The sequence below is a fragment of the Ceratotherium simum genome, chromosome 37 (assembly GCF_057802395.1).
Source record: "Ceratotherium simum simum isolate JZ-2026a chromosome 37, ASM5780239v1, whole genome shotgun sequence".
NCBI lineage: Eukaryota > Metazoa > Chordata > Mammalia > Perissodactyla > Rhinocerotidae > Ceratotherium > Ceratotherium simum.
Genome location: NC_141936.1, coordinates 27,747,033 through 27,763,033, shown reverse-complemented (window position 1 = coordinate 27,763,033; position 16,001 = coordinate 27,747,033). Strand labels below are relative to the sequence as shown.

At 38.3% G+C, this 16,001-nt stretch overlaps 1 protein-coding gene across 2 annotated transcripts in view; it reads left to right on the top strand.

The window, feature by feature from the left end:
• Positions 1-16,001, top strand: part of CPS1 (carbamoyl-phosphate synthase 1) — a 129,556-nt gene that overhangs the window by 78,225 nt on the left and 35,330 nt on the right. For both annotated transcript variants that reach the window (XM_004427511.3, XM_087424881.1), the window contains 4 exons: positions 10,983-11,124; positions 12,453-12,518; positions 12,985-13,048; positions 14,998-15,179. In XM_004427511.3, the coding sequence (XP_004427568.1) occupies positions 10,983-11,124; positions 12,453-12,518; positions 12,985-13,048; positions 14,998-15,179 (454 nt within the window). The remainder of the gene's footprint in view (positions 1-10,982; positions 11,125-12,452; positions 12,519-12,984; positions 13,049-14,997; positions 15,180-16,001) is intronic.

Below are 16,001 nucleotides of genomic sequence, written 5' to 3'. Positions count from 1 at the left end.
GGCGGTAGAAGCTAGACTGAGGACCAGATGTATGATGAGAAAGAGGAAGTATGTACATGTATGAATTCTACTTAGGAAGTGACATATCATGTTTGCTCTTATTTTGTTATGTTTCTGCTATGTTTCATAAAAATGAGAATCTTACTGTAAAGAAATTAAGTCTATGAACAGAAATTAGGTTGGCTATTATCCACCTATTTGTTCAACGTGTGTAACAGTTGGAGCCACACAGTTTCACTTCATGGTTCTGTAATTATTACATATATGCTAGTAACATCCTCCAATTAAGTTGTAAATTCCAAATACCATAGGTCTTCATATACTTTTACTATAAGCTTTTCTCAAGGGCTTTTGCTGATCTGTGTGGTGTAGAATAGAGCTCACCATTCTAAGACATAGCATCAGGTCTGATGCAGATACGGATGGCTTCCAATTCTTTATTTACCATGTATTTCCTTGGAAATAGGCATATAGTGCCTTACGCAGAGTAAACACTCAATAATGTTTGTATGATAATATGCCCATTAAATAAATGAAGAGATATTCTTGGTAGAAAGTGAAAATCAGAATTTCTTAGTCAAGGCAAAGAAGGGAAATTGGACTGGAGGAAAATGCATTATAATTCCTGGTTGCTAAAAGGGACCCACAAAATTATTAATTGAAAAATGTGTCATAAAAGACATAAACTCGCTCTGTGTTGGTGCTGTAAATCAGCATCTCTAGGTTTTCCTTTTTTGAAGTGCTTATATGTCTACTAATTAGCTAGGAAGGCACTGAATGAACTATTTTCTAATAAAAGGGCAGTATACGTAAACATATACTCTGTATATGTCTATACACTGTATATATATGTATATACATACGTATATGTATATACACTGTAAACATCATAATACTTATGTGGACTTTATAAAATCTCTATTACCTGTTGAGAACAAGCCAAAATTTGTATAGTTTTGATTAAAAAAAATCTATCTGAGTTTTCAGAATTGCAAATTTTCTGAAAAGTTTTTCTGAGAAATATTCATAAATATTTACAGCTGTATTGAAGGCTCTGCTTTAATTAACCAGTAAAGAAGGTTAAGGCAAAACATATGTACTCATGGTGTTTATAACACAGAGATCTATATTTCTCTGGTGACTCTAAAGTGCACTTCTGTTACAATACAGGTAGAAAATATCACTGTTCTATTTTTGTGGATGGTGAAACTGAGTCACACTCAGGTGTGTATCATACTTCATGTCACCCCAGTCAGAGGAAAGCAGGGGTCTAGCCCAGGGCTTCTGCCTTCTAGTCACTAACCCTTTTCAGAAGCTTCTTTGCAGAAATCTGACTTGTAAATCAGATAGCTGGAGATCAGGTCCTCCTCAGCTGTCAAGTCGTGAGCTGTGTGTTTTCCTGCCTGAATTGTTAACCCCACTTAGCGCCAAAGCATTGTAAGAGCTGTGCCCTTCTCTAGGACCCTTGTGAGGAAAACACCGCGGCCGGCGTGAGAAAGCCCTGGTGGGTCACCTTTAAAAGACATAAACAGAATTTTCCAGGGTATGGAGAGCTAGGATGAGGATTTTCTTTTAAAATTTCACAGTATTTATAATAAAAGACTGTATATGTACATGCATACATACAAATATATTTTTTCTTTAAATAAAATGCAAATACCTTATCTCCCATGTTAATACAGGTATCAGTAAAAAACTTTTGAAGTGTACAATGGAAGTTAAATTTAGGCAAAACAGGCTGCCTGAACTGAGGAAGCTAGATAATTACTCACTGACCCCCCAGAATTCTTTCCCCTGCTCGTTCACACCTGAGATGCCTTCATGGGGGCACAGAGCCCCCGCGTCTGCCCTGGAGATGAAGCCGTTATGTCCACCCCGAGGAGCGTAAGGTGGGGACCATGCCTGCCCACAGCAGAGTAAATGCCTGGTGCACATTCTGTCCAGCAAATCAGCTGTGAGCTGCAGGGAGTACAGTCTGACGGCCCTCACCACCTCCAGGGATGGGTACAGGTGTGCTACAGAGGAGAGCAAAGAGACTGAGGAGAACTGAGGTGCTGGGGCCACGTGTAGGTGACCTGCCAGTTTTGTCCCGCTTAACTCCTCTTCCTCTTCCTCCTCTCCTGTGCTTGCTCCTTCCCTTCTCCTCATCCTCTGGCATTTGCATTTATGAAGCACTTATTGTCTGCTTGGCGTTGTCCTAAACGCTTTACACGTTTACCATCTCATCTGATCGGTGAGGTTTTGTTCGCAGCGTAGTTGGAGCCTGACTCTAGATCCCACCAGTGCTATTCACCTCTCTGAGGTTGAAGTCAGCAGGTAGGCACTATTTGCCTGTGTAAATATAAAGGTGATAATGTAATGGCCGTCACATCAACATCAACATGGCCATGTAGATACTGCGCATACTGCCTCATACCCTATTGCACCACCTACTCTTTAGTCAAGGGACTGACTGATTTAATTGACTACCCTTTGCTCTAGGCAGCTTGAAGAGTGAGCTACTCAATTTGTTCTTGAGTATATAGTCATTAGTATGAAGTAGATGAGAATTTTTGCTATCGTGGGTATTAATGCACATTTATATGTCTTCTTCTGATAAACTCTCTGTGATAAAGATGTTTGATTTCCATGTAGGTGGTAATCTTCAAATTAACATAGATCTAATGTGACATGTCACCAGAAACTTAATTCTAGACCTTTTCCACATCATCCTAGAAATGGCTTCACATTTTCCCTCTTTCTAGAAAAGGCTTACATTTTCTCAATCAAGAACTAGAAAAATTTGGTCCCAAATTATTCCTATATATTTTATATTTAGCAATAAAAAAATCTATGCAGTAGTTATCAGTAGAGAGACTTCAGTTAAGTAATTTATTTTAATAAGATTCTAAATATTCTAAATAAGTGACTTCTAGAAGTCAAAGAAAGTTAAATATTGAAAGTTATACATTTGTTGCTTGGGACAACGTATGTGACATTTGGAAAACTACTCTGGAAGCATGGCTTGCTTTAAACAGAGATGATGGAGAGATTTTAAAATATAGGACTTCCAAATAAACTTATTTGTAAAACAGATTTTAAAACATCAAAGAATGCTCATTCAATCTCAGTTTTTCTACTGAGGCATCATGTAGTATATTTTTGTCTGTTGGATTTAAATTCTGGACATATAATACACCTACATTCATGGGAAAACCCAGGATTTTCCTTACTTAATACATTCTCTTAATTTTGGGGAAAGAATACATTGAATGGATTTAAAATTATAAATAAATTTAGTAATCAGAAATAGCAGAAGCAATATTCCATAGCATGGACTTTGCCCTTTAGTTCAGTCTGATCAGGTGAAAGATATTTGATTAATAGAAGCATGCTTTTTTGAATGTGGCAGAGTATAACAGAATCCTTTCTTATACACTAACAGACGTGACTGTTGTGATTCGTTGTTTTGTTTTTCATTGTTACCAAATCCAGGGCAGAGAAAGAGAGACTCACGGCATTTTCAATTAAGAATCACTGAGATACAAAATGTGATTTATTAAGGCTCAAAAATTGTAGTTAGCTTAATCTATATTAGGTTATTTTCCCCATGATTTTTACTTGGTAGTTGTTGAATATAATTATGATGTTATAATCAATAGTATATAAGTGGCCTTACTAGATTGAAAGTAATGTTGCAATATTTCTGGATTATTTGGATCACTAAAGATTGGTAAAAAATGAACGTAGTATTTAGACATTAAAAATTGCCTACTTAAAAATATCTACAGTATCGATTTCTCATAAAGTTTCCTTCTTCGTTTTGATTTGTTTTTGTTAATAGCCTTTAAGGTGAAATATATTTTAAGTGTGCCATCCCTTTAAAGTCAACACTTGTGATGTTACAGCATTATTGTGATAGTGCTGAGTGGAACCAGGTCCTAACAGATAATTTTTGTGATGGCGTGCTTTCACATGATCATTGGATCGAGGTATTGCTTGTCCTGTGTATGAGCAATAAAGATCAAGGTTTTCTTCAGTTCCTCCAAGGACCTCATTGCTGTACAGAAACAAGGCATGGTGCTCTCAAAAATTAAGAGAAAATAGTAGTATTTACCCAATATCCTGTGTTTTATCCTTTGCTTTTCTAAACACTCCTGCTGCTTTTGAAAAATATCTTTTGTATTTCTCTTAAGGAAAGAGGTAACAACCTGTATCCTTGAAAGAAAAAATGAGAAGACAAATAACTTCTCCACTGATTGCATTATTGTGATTGGGGCATGGTCTTGAACCTGTGAAATGCCCAAAAGAATCAGCGAAGCCGTGCAAACTCCAGGGAGAGCTGGTGAGGGGTCTCGGGCAGAGAACATGCGTCTCACTCAGTCCTCTTTTCTTAGTAAAGCAGGTGTGGTTGTTACTGAGCATCAGGCCTGGTGTTTTCCCAGCATCTGCCTTTTGGGGAATTTTTAAAAAGAAGATAATAAAATTGCAAGCCCATCCCGTAGTTGTAGGCCAAGTGGAGTGCTCATTTTCACATTAGAGCTTGTGCAATCTGGAGGGAAATTTGTTTAGTATTACTTGTGAGTTGGGGGATCAGATAAAAGCCAGTCAAGTGGAAGAGAGGCCTGTGTGAAGTGTGCCGGCTCCCCTGGTAATTGCGATGCTGCAGGCATTCCTCCAGTCGCTTAACAGATTTCCCCAGCTCCTCCACGCCAGGTGAAAATTTCCTCATCAAGGGGAATTGATTCCATTTCCTTTTATCATTTATTATTGAAGACTAAGTGTGAGTGGAAGAAGTTTCAGAGGACAGGGTAGAATTTTAAACAACAACAAAATCTACCTTGGAAGTCGAAGAGAGAGAGGAGAAAGGATGGCATTGTCTATAAAACCAGAGGGCACCCTAGAGACTTCCTGCAGTAGAAGCTGAGCCGCGCTGTCTCACCGTTAGAAGATTAGGGCAGAGTGTGGAAAAGTCTGATAGTCTGTTTTTAAGACGTTTTTCCTCCTCTCAAATTTCAGACTGTCATTTTGTGCTGCTAAGTAGAGAGAAACTGAAGACTGTGAAAAGGCCAGCCTCACAGCTGTTTGGTGTTTCTTTGTTTTATGGTTTAGATGCTATTATGCGATGACGAAAGTGTAACCTCTGAAGAGTCTGCCCTTGAACTCGGAAAGCCAGGAAAGCTGGTAGGAGAAAGACAAGTTGTACAGATAGCATATTTTAGAGGACAGCTCTGAAATATAGATTTAATGTGTTCATATTCAAAGGAGTAAAGACAAACTTCAACATACTAGTACACACAAATACAAATCAAATAACAGAAGGATAATGTATTTATTATACATATTTTAAAACTGCGTGCTTTAGTGCAATACGCTCCATTCAGCTATCGCATTTCTCACTTGGTGTAATGCTCCCTTGATTTAGAATATAACATAAATGGAGCATTCCCTACTGGGGCTTCAAAAGCAGTTTTGAATTACAAATTCAGTGTTTATATTTCTTTTAGTAATTATTCTGTTTTGAGTTTGTTCCAAATTAAGGTTTTCATTTTCCTTTGGAAAAATAGAAATATTATGGCTCTGTCCCCAAAATAAGCTTTAACTTAGCTTGATTTGAAAAAATCTCACTCTGATGGAAGTTCTTTTTGGCAGACAAAATGGAGGGCAGCCCCGTATGGACAGATAAAGATGAGGAGCATGTGTCTGAATCTCCATGTTGTTAACTGAGCTTTATGATCACTTAAGATTATTCATCTTGTATTTGACTCTGAAGAGATTTAACCTTATCTAAATCACCGGCTCAAAGCTAATGAATCGTGTCTTCAAACTGTCACTTCTTTTATTTTATTATAATGGGACTCAAAATAAAATTTTGTATCAGAATAAGTAGGGAATGAAGTCAATTTTCTTCTGTGTGTAATGACATGCCAGCCAGTCTCGTGTTGTGCAGAAGCAGCAGAGAGAGCGAATGAGGGAAATAGAGAGAGAGGCAACCTGCTCCCTGTTTGGTTTGTAGGGGTACCCCACAGAATTAGGGCAGCATGAATGTGGGAAGGGATCTCACCTGTCTGTGTCTCTGTAATTGCTGCAGTGGGTTAGAATCAACCTCTGTTTTTCTCGATGAGGAGGGTTGCAAAGTGTTTTGCACTAGTATTTCATAAACATGTCTAAAGAGTAGAAATTAACAACCAGAGAGACTATGAATGAAAAACTATAGAAGATACGTCACTTCGAACTTTATATGAGCATACCTACCCAATATTTGCATTCAAATTAAGAGAGATGAACATGAGTGTATTCATACGCCATTTCAATTTAATACACCCTAATTTTCAAGGCGTTTAAAAATATATCCTGCTATTGATCTGGTTATTTGAACATTGCGCAAGAGTTAAAGCAGTGTTTGGCTCACCAAGAAAATATTCTGAGCGTCAGCTTGTGAGCTTAAACCACGCCCCCTGCAGGTCTAGCTTGATGCATCTGTTTCAGATCTCTCACCTGGTGTGATTTGAGGAGGCGCCTAGGCAGGAACAGTTTCCACCCCCATTCTGAAATTCTGTCACTCTTGATTCATTGTTTTGTTTTTACTGCTGCTTTTCTCAGGCACCCCCGTTAAATAATGAAAAAGTCTCTGGGGTGGAGATACTATGGGGAGCAGAAACTACTGAGTTAGTCTTAGTGACAGATAGCTATTTTTTGCCACCAGAGCTGAGCACAAAATTAATTCACTTTACTGTTTTATGCACAAGGCCAATTCTATCAATCAGCCTTCCTTTTTCTTTCTTTTTTTTTTTTTATTTGTTTGTTGGTAAGAGTCCAATTTTATTTGGTGGGTGGAGGAGGAAGACGGTATATTTGCTGGAGATGTCTTTATATGCTCTCTTGGACTCTTTTCGTGGAACAGAATAAGAGGAATTATGCGTATTTCAGGAATAGAAAAGACCGCATTGCTAAATGTGGACAAAACAAATGCAAATTTATTTCATTCCTAATAGAAATATGAGAAATCTAAATGGTTTCTTTTTCTGTTTGTTTAATACCATTATATATAATTGCCATTTAAAACAACATAGCAACCTTTGAAGAACTGACTGATACTCCATATAAGAAGAAGTAAAAATAAATCATTCAAGGCAAAAAACAACCCACCAAAAAACAAATAGAAAAACATGACCCAAAGAGCTAAAAATAAATACATTACTTCTGGTTATCTTTGGGCTGGAAGAACTTGCATTTATGCCAGTCCATAGTCATAATTATAGGTGTGATGGTTCTTTTCAAGGCATGTTTCTTAAGTGTGTCCGGACCTCTGTTGTTCAGGGTTTGGATTTTAGTCAATTAAGTTAGTGTGGTTGTCGATATAATAACATATATGGGTTTGCTCCAGGTAGTTTTTGCAATAATAAAGAAATGTCTTATTGAAGATCTATTTATTCTTTGCTTGTCTTTTCTTTTACTGCTGTTCCACAATGATGGGAAATGTTCGAGCAAGTAGCTAGAAAAATCTATGGGTAAGATTGGCTCAATGTTATATGCACAGTACTCCTCCACCTAACTCAAGCTTCACACCTATGTTTTTAATAAAATCGCAGATCACAGAGAAAATGTGTAGCTTTTTCCTACGCACGTATACTTTAATATGGTTTGAGATATTCTGTGAAACTCATGATTAAAGATATTTAGTTAAAAAGAACATCATCCAGAGTTCTAATTTAGAAATACAGCTTATTTGTCAAGCACTTTCACTTTGAGGCTGAATGCACACTTGCACATTAAGAAATGAACAATTGGTTTAGGAACATAGTCTTGGCAAGGAAAGTGGAATATACGTTTCTAAAACAAATAGCAATAATAACAAAAAAATCCCTCCTCTGCTTTTTTCTCAAATTTTTTTTTTGCAAAACTAAAGGCAACCGTAAACTTGGGTGTTTCAAAAGCCCTCAGAAGGGCCGGCCCCGTGGCTTGGCGGTTGAGTGCGCGCGCTCCGCTGTTGGCGGCCCGGGTTCGGATCCCGGGCGAGCACCGACGCACCACTTCTCCGGCCATGCTGAGGCCGCGTCCCACATACAGCAACTAGAATGGATGTGCAACTACGACATACAACTATCTACTGGGGCTTTGGGGGGAAAATAAATAAATAAAATCTTTAAAAAAAACAAAAAAACAAAAAAAAACAAAAGCCCTCAGAAGCTCGGCAGTCACCTCCTGGGTAAAGCCTCTCCAGACTTCCCCGGTGGAATCTGGAGCGTTTCCTCTGAGCACAGCCTCCCGTTGCATACATTTCTCTCGTAGCACCTCTCATGGTGTAGGCACTTCTATGGCCGTTTGTTTGCCTCCTAATATGCTCTGACCTTGAATGTAGACATTTGATATTTTACTTCTCCATCATTAAAATAGGTAGCACAGAGCTTGATACACAGCACATATTCGCTAAGTGTTAAAACACTAGTGAAAGAATGATATTGAATGTTGTTCCACTTTCACCACCCAAAATTTCCTGCTAACTGCTTACGCTACAAATCTTCAGTATATTTCCGATACCTGCCAGGCCCATTGCTGCCCTCAAATTATTGCAAAGGTACTTGCCCTTGCCTCTAGTACATCCATCAAGTCCTTCATCTATGTAAAGCTGAACTTTCTTTATGGCTCTGTTCTCTTCTCTCTACTGCTGTAGTATTTCTCAGCTACAGCCACTCACATTATTATCTCTTTCCTCTGACCTCACTTTGCACCACATAGCTTATCTCTCCATAAAATGTTTTGAATCACTCTCGATCATTCCATTGTCTCAAGTATTGTTTTGTATCTTCTTAAGCAGTACCATCGAGTAGAAATTTTTGTAATGATAAAATATTCTATAATCAGCACCATCTAATACAGTAGCCACTAGCCGTATGTGGCTATTGAACACTTGAAATGCGGTTAGTGTGACTGTGGATCTAAAATTTTAATTAAAAAAAATTTTAATTAATTAACATTTAAATTTAAATAGTTATGTGTGGCTAGTGGCTACCATATTGGACAGCATAGTTCTAGAGCATGTAGCACAGTGCTTGGCATATATAGCAAATGACTAATAGTATTTAGTTAAATAGTTTTAACACATAATACTATGTGTTAAAAAATTTGACAGGAAAATGTGTTGCTCTGGGAGAATGCTTGTCAAATTCTTGGGAAGATTAAAAATTCAAAGTGGGAATAAAAAAGAAGAAATTAAATTCATTGGGAGAAATAAAAAAAAATTGATTTGAGAGACAGAAGGGAATTTAGGTGCAATAGAAAAAGTGAATTGACTAGGAAGAGCTATAGTTGGAAAAATCCAAAATAATACTGATACCAAAAAGCCAGAGACATTGCTATTAAATACACCAGCTTGATTCTCTCTTCTCTAAACTCAGACTATGAATTAATTAAATAAAGAGGATTAAAGAATAGAATGAACAAAATTCAATAGATTTAACTGTATTCTATTAACAAAATTACAATGAAAATTATTTATCATTAGATCTTCTGACAACACACATATTTTAATTTCATTTTATTGCCTATCAAACTGTTATAACTGGATTTTATTGTATTGACTATTAAAATAGCTTGACTTGAAATAGCTGGCCCACAGGTATTTGATTAAGGTGCTTTTACAGTAATATCTTATTCTTCTGTAGCTTGACCCTTTACAAATTATTTTTGTGTGCATTTTGAATTCTAGTTAGAAGCTGATTTCAATAACTTCTTTGTCTTTTCTATGAAATAAAGAAGCTACAGAGTTACAGTTTCCTTCATTCATTTAATAAATATTTGTTGAATGCTATCTGTGGGCCAGACAGTGTGCTCGGCTTTGGGAACGATCTAGTAAATGAGCCGACTGTAGTCTTTGCCCTCGTGGAACTTGAATCTAGCAGGACGAAAAGTCTAGTTGGTGAGTAAAAGCTAAGAAACATTAAAAATATCAGGTGATGATGACATGCTAAACAGTAGGGTTCCAACTATGCCTCTGGCTCCACATGAAAGAGTCAGTTAAGAGCCCAGGAAGATCAGTGTGGGTGAGGGCAGACTGGGACGGTTTTGATGATGCTTGACTGTCGTTGACATTTGAAGGGTAGCTGGGAGTTGGGGAGCAGTTGGTAGGCAAAAGGAATGTCAGAGACACTCCAGGTGAGAGAAACAACAAGAATACAGTCTATACCGTGGGAATGAGCATGGGGAAATCTAGCTGGAGTGGCAAATAATCATAAAACCACAAAACTATCCTCTCAACGTAGCCGGGTATGTGATATCAGTAAATAGAGGCAGTTGATGGAGAGGATATCCAGTCTGATGCAATGTTGGGATGCCCAGGTGAAGATGATTCTTAAAGCTCGTATACATAAAGACGTGGAGCACAAGGTCAGACATTGGAGAAGGGGCTACGGATTTGGGAATTATCAACTAGGTATGCTCCTTGAGCCAACCACAGTGGCTACATTTAGAGAGGGAGTGAAGATAGCCAGATGAAAGCAAGTAACAGAGGATAGAGCCTTGGGGGAAAAATAGTAAATGGTTGCTGTGAGTAATAAAGTAGGATGAGAAGCAATTTACTAGAAGCCAGAAGAAGATATCTTTTTAAAGAATAGAACATCAAACGTGTTATATGGGGACAGGTTGAGGAGATGAACATTGAGAAAGGGTTCTTGGATTTAGTAAGAGGGAGGTCCCTGCTTATTTTTGAAAGAGCAAATTCATGAGGACGGTAGATGCAGAAGCCATTTTTCAGGAAATAAGAAGACAACAGGGTGCGTAGGATATGAAAGTAGGAAACCACATGTTTGAGAAGGCCAGCAAAAAGTAGACTTCATTGAGGCTAGAAGATTTGGTAGGTTATTTATTTATTTTTAAAAGACAGGAGATGTAAACATGTTGCAGATGGAAAATAAGGAGCCTTTGGTGTCTTTGAAATTGAATAATTAGCTGCTTTGTATTCTGTTTGGTCTAAACTTAAATCTCTCTTTTTCTTTAAATCCTAGTGAGTCCATTACAGAAGAAACCCTGAAAAAGGCAAAGGAAATTGGATTCTCAGACAAGCAGATTTCAAAATGCCTTGGGCTGACGGAGGCCCAGACAAGGGAGCTGAGGTTAAAGAAAAACATCCACCCTTGGGTTAAACAGGTAAAGGAGTTTCTCTTTTTTCCGAGGATTCCTTGGGTGAAGTGTAGGCACCAGCTCAGAGCCATTGTCAATAAAATGAGGGGTGGAATTCCAAAGTGACTCCACTTGTCTGGTCAATGCCTATGATGTCACCCATTTAATTCGGTACAGGATTGATTTATGCTTAAAAGGGAAAGGATAAAGGGCGCTGGGTTGTAAAGGTAAGAGTGACTACATGATTTTCTTGGCCTAGATGAAAAAAAAAATCAAAATGACCTCTCCTCTCCTTTTTGACCTGTGTGCAAATACATCTGTAGTAAGAGAAGTCCTTAGTGTAATAGAAGGACTTAAAATACCCTCACGTGATGGCTGACCCTCTTGAAAAGAATAGTTATCTCTTTTAGCACTAACTTGTTACAGGGTGATACTTTATTTTAAGTGCCCCATCATTATGGTTCATTTGGTATTCATTGTGATAGGGTTGGGTGTAATGAGCTCGTCTAGTATTCGTGACAATCATACAAGAACTTTCCTAGGTGTACCATTGTGAATTTTTTTTTTTTTTTTGGCCTTTAGTAGAAGAGATGTCTTGGCTTAAAGTACCACCTGCTGGTTTTTGTCCTTTAAAATCATTGACTTTTCCCTGTGTGCTCAGGGGCACATGCATACTCTTAGGTCTCAGGCTTGACGTTGAATTTTTTCTATTCAGCAATTATTCTCTCTCTCCCTTCTCACCTGCCTTACACTAGCTTGCCCTGTTGGCCCTGAATTCTTGCTCACTAAGCTGGGCTCCCAGCCCTTGAGAGCTGAATTGATTTACTTTTTCCAAATATGTTCAGTGAGATCTTGTCCCCTTCCTCTCTTCTCCATGCTTTATGGTCTTTGTGTCATCCCATTGCTCAGTGCCATAGGGAACTTAAGTCCTGTGCATTAATTTGCAAACCAAAGACATCCTTACATGTAGGTCACTTTGCTCTGGTTGTAGATTTTATATGCAGCTGCTTTAGATAGCTGTCTGGGTAAGTTTTCCTGGTAATCAGTCGACTATATGACCACTGACTTGGTCGTGTTCATGAGAGATGCTATTGTAATGATCCAGCGATGCTCAGGGATGTGTGTTGTCTTTTATTGCTCAAGTGATAGCTAGATTATTTCATTGTTTTATGCCCCCTCTCATTTTCAGAATGAGAAACCAATTGGATTGTACATATGCTTTTATTGTCTTTATATTTGACAGTAATAGACATTAAAAAAATATGAATGCAGCACAAAAAAATCTACAATCTTCTTGAAAAAAATTATGACAAAGGGAGTAACATCCCTATTTATTTATTTGTTTTCTCTTGCAGATTGATACACTGGCTGCAGAATACCCGTCAGTAACAAACTACCTCTATGTTACCTACAATGGTCAGGTAGGAACTGCCAAACTGGCATATGCAGAAAGCTCCACATTTAGTAAATGATCTACATGAGAGGATGTATGTATTTTGTGTCTTTGGTTACCTAATGATCTTGGTGATAAAAGTGACATCATGTGGGTCAGATGTGATGGATTTCTGTACTCAGTCTTTCAAGAACTGCGTTAAAGTGATGAAATCACACAAGTGAAAAGATGATAAGGACAATGGTTACATGAACACACAATTATGCTGTATTCTCATGACTATTTAATGAAAAAATATTGAACTTATTTTTTTATGAATAAGTAGAACTTATATAACACTTTATACTTATGGGTTCCCAGAGACTAAGAGAGGATGCATGTCAATGAGAGAAAGAATGAGAAAGACACACCCAAAGACAGGACACATAGTTTAATTAGAGGGAAGAATTACATAATAATTTCCACATCTTCTGTGTTTTTTCTTTTCCCCTCAGGAGCATGATATCGACTTTGATGACCATGGAATGATGGTGCTGGGCTGTGGTCCTTATCACATTGGTAAAGTGATCACGTATTTACATAGGACTTCTCATGAACATTAATTCCACTATTCAGAGAACTATGTAAAATAGATGCTGTTATACTAAATATTTTGCAAATTTGGAAACTTGAGGTTCAGAGAGATGAAGCCCAAACTTATACAGCTATTAGGTGGTAAAAGTGGGACTCAAATGCAGGTCTCAACACAAATTCCATCTCCTCTCATTTCATCATGTCACCCCTTTATCATTTGTATCCTCATGAACTACATCGAGCCTCTCATTGGGGTTGGGGAATGAATTACACCTTGACTTTTTCCCTTCCAGCATAGTTGTTCACAAAGATCTATATTTGCTCCAGAACATTGTACATCAGCCAGAAACTGCATTTGTGAATACAATTTCTGACCTAACATGTGACTCCTGTTGACATCAAATGCAGAGAGCTTTTCTCATTGGTGCATAGGCAGAACATTATGTAATTTAATTAAAATATTCTCACCAGAAATTGTTACATTTCCCCCGGCCACTTAAAATTAGATATTTAATAATGAATCAAGATCTATTACAGTTACAATGTATATGTTTAAATAGACAATGATATTTCTCAACAAGTGTATTTAGCATTTAGTCTCCAATTAACATTCATTAATATTGAGATGATGAAATATATGATTTAAATGTATATAGTCTTACTCTGTTAGTTTAAGCGTAGTTTATTTTAGTTTTTACAGTTAACTGAGTGCTTCAGGATACACTGGTTTACCAGTCTTTGGTCAAATCTTGAAGTAGGCCAAAAGTGTTTATATTTTTCCCACCTGAGTTACCTTATGGCTAAATGGCCTGAACATCTTCACCAGGACATACCCTCTCTAGACTTGTCTTCCTTCCTCTTCAGATTTCACTTAATTTATGCAATAATTCTTCATTACTTTAGGGCCCAGGGAAGACTAACTAGCCTAGCTGATAATCAAGTGTATGCTTAATTGGTAATGAGAATTAGCATGCTACTATATTTGAATAACTTACTCTTCTGGCAAGAATTTTTAGGAGACAATGTCTTAGTGCAAAGAATTAGTACAAATCTCAGAAGTTTAAGGTCTATGACATCCCAGTAGAGGTGATATTTTGAGGCATTTAGGCCATTATTACACTTCAAATTACTTCCTAGAAGGTCACTCACTCTGCGTGGAGTGGCCTTGCCAAGCTGAAAAGGATATGCTTGAAAAGGACAGGACTTTCCAATCAATCAAGACATGTCAGAGCTGCAGGGCACCTCAAGGATGGATTATTGGGTTTAGTCCTCAGATAGCAGGGTAAGTGAAAGGACTGAAACCAGAGCTCCAGTGTTCTGATCACCGGCTTAACGCCTTTCACGTCCTGAGGTCCGTGTGTTCACTTTGAGTTTCTTTTCAGTAAGGGAGGGTTATCATTTTTTTTAATCATTACAATTATCTCCCTTTATAATAACTTTGAGGTTCTGAATGCTTCAAATATGGAGATTACCTATTGCAGAGCTTAGCATATAACAAGCCAACATGTCATTGTTGTTTAATTAGCCCCTGTTTTTATTACTCTCATTATAGTATGCATAATTGATCTGAAATTTATATTTTGGAGTTTTAAAAATTGAGTTGAGGGCCAGCCTGGTGGCATAGCGATTAAGTTCGCGTGTTCTGCTTCAGCAGCCCGGGGTTTGCAGGTTTGGCTCCCAGGCACGGACCTACACACCACTTGTCAAGCCATGCTGTAGCAGGTGTCCCATATGGAGTGGAGGAAGATGGGCACACATGTTAGCCCAGAGCCAGTCTTCCACACACACACACACACACACAGACACAGACACAAATTGAGTTGAAAGTGCATTAGCTTCCTGGGCTTGGACTGACTGGCAATGTATTTCTGCCTTTCTTTGTGTTGTAACACCGCGCTTCTCTTACCCCTTCCCCAATCTTGCGTTCTCTGCAGGCAGTAGTGTGGAGTTTGATTGGTGTGCCGTCTCCAGTATCCGCACGCTGCGTCAGCTTGGCAAGAAGACGGTGGTGGTGAATTGCAACCCTGAGACCGTGAGCACAGACTTTGATGAGTGTGACAAACTGTACTTTGAAGAGTTGTCTTTGGAGAGAATCCTAGACATCTACCATCAGGAGGTAAAAAAAAGAGAGAGAAAAACAAGAAGAAAAATATATACTGTGCACACTTTATATATGTGTATTCATGTATATAGATTTATATTCTAATTCCCCTTAGGAGAAAGAGCTGCTGGTGTCTTCCATTGTCTAATTTTGCCGTGAAACTCTAAAAAAATTACCCCAGCATTAGAATCTCAAGGCCCTGCCACAGAGTGATTATTTTTCATATAAAATTCACTTTTTCTCTCTAAGCTTTCCAGCTAGACTGAAAACTCTTCTTGGTAACGTGTGCCAGACACATATCAACTGGCACAAGAACCCCGACAAACATTTTGCAGAATGATTTACTTGGCCATCTAGACATACAGTAAGCAGCCTCCCTCTAGGTCCTGTGCTGCTTCGGTTCAGTGATGAACGGTTCCCAGAGGAGAGAAGTCAGTTGTTCATAAAGGACTGGTTAATTCTTGGTGCTATCAGATGAAGCCGTTAGTCTTCAATTTATGAATGATATGAATGAATGATTTGGTGCCTTTATAATAGCCTCTCTCACATTTGCCCCTCCATCTCTACTCCAACATTACTGAGTATGTCTTCACTGTGGAGTCGTATGATCGTAGGTTACTTACATCTGTAGAAAAAATTAAATTATCTTTGCAATTAAAGAAATAACTACTGGGGGCTGGCCCAGTGGCATAGTGGCTGGGTTCACATGCTCCGCTTTGGCGGCCGAGGGTTCGCAGGTTTGGATCCCGGGCGCGGACCCACGCGCTGCTTGTCAGGCCATGCTGTGTCAGGCGTCCCACATATAAAGTAGAGGAAGATGGGCACAGATGTTAGTCC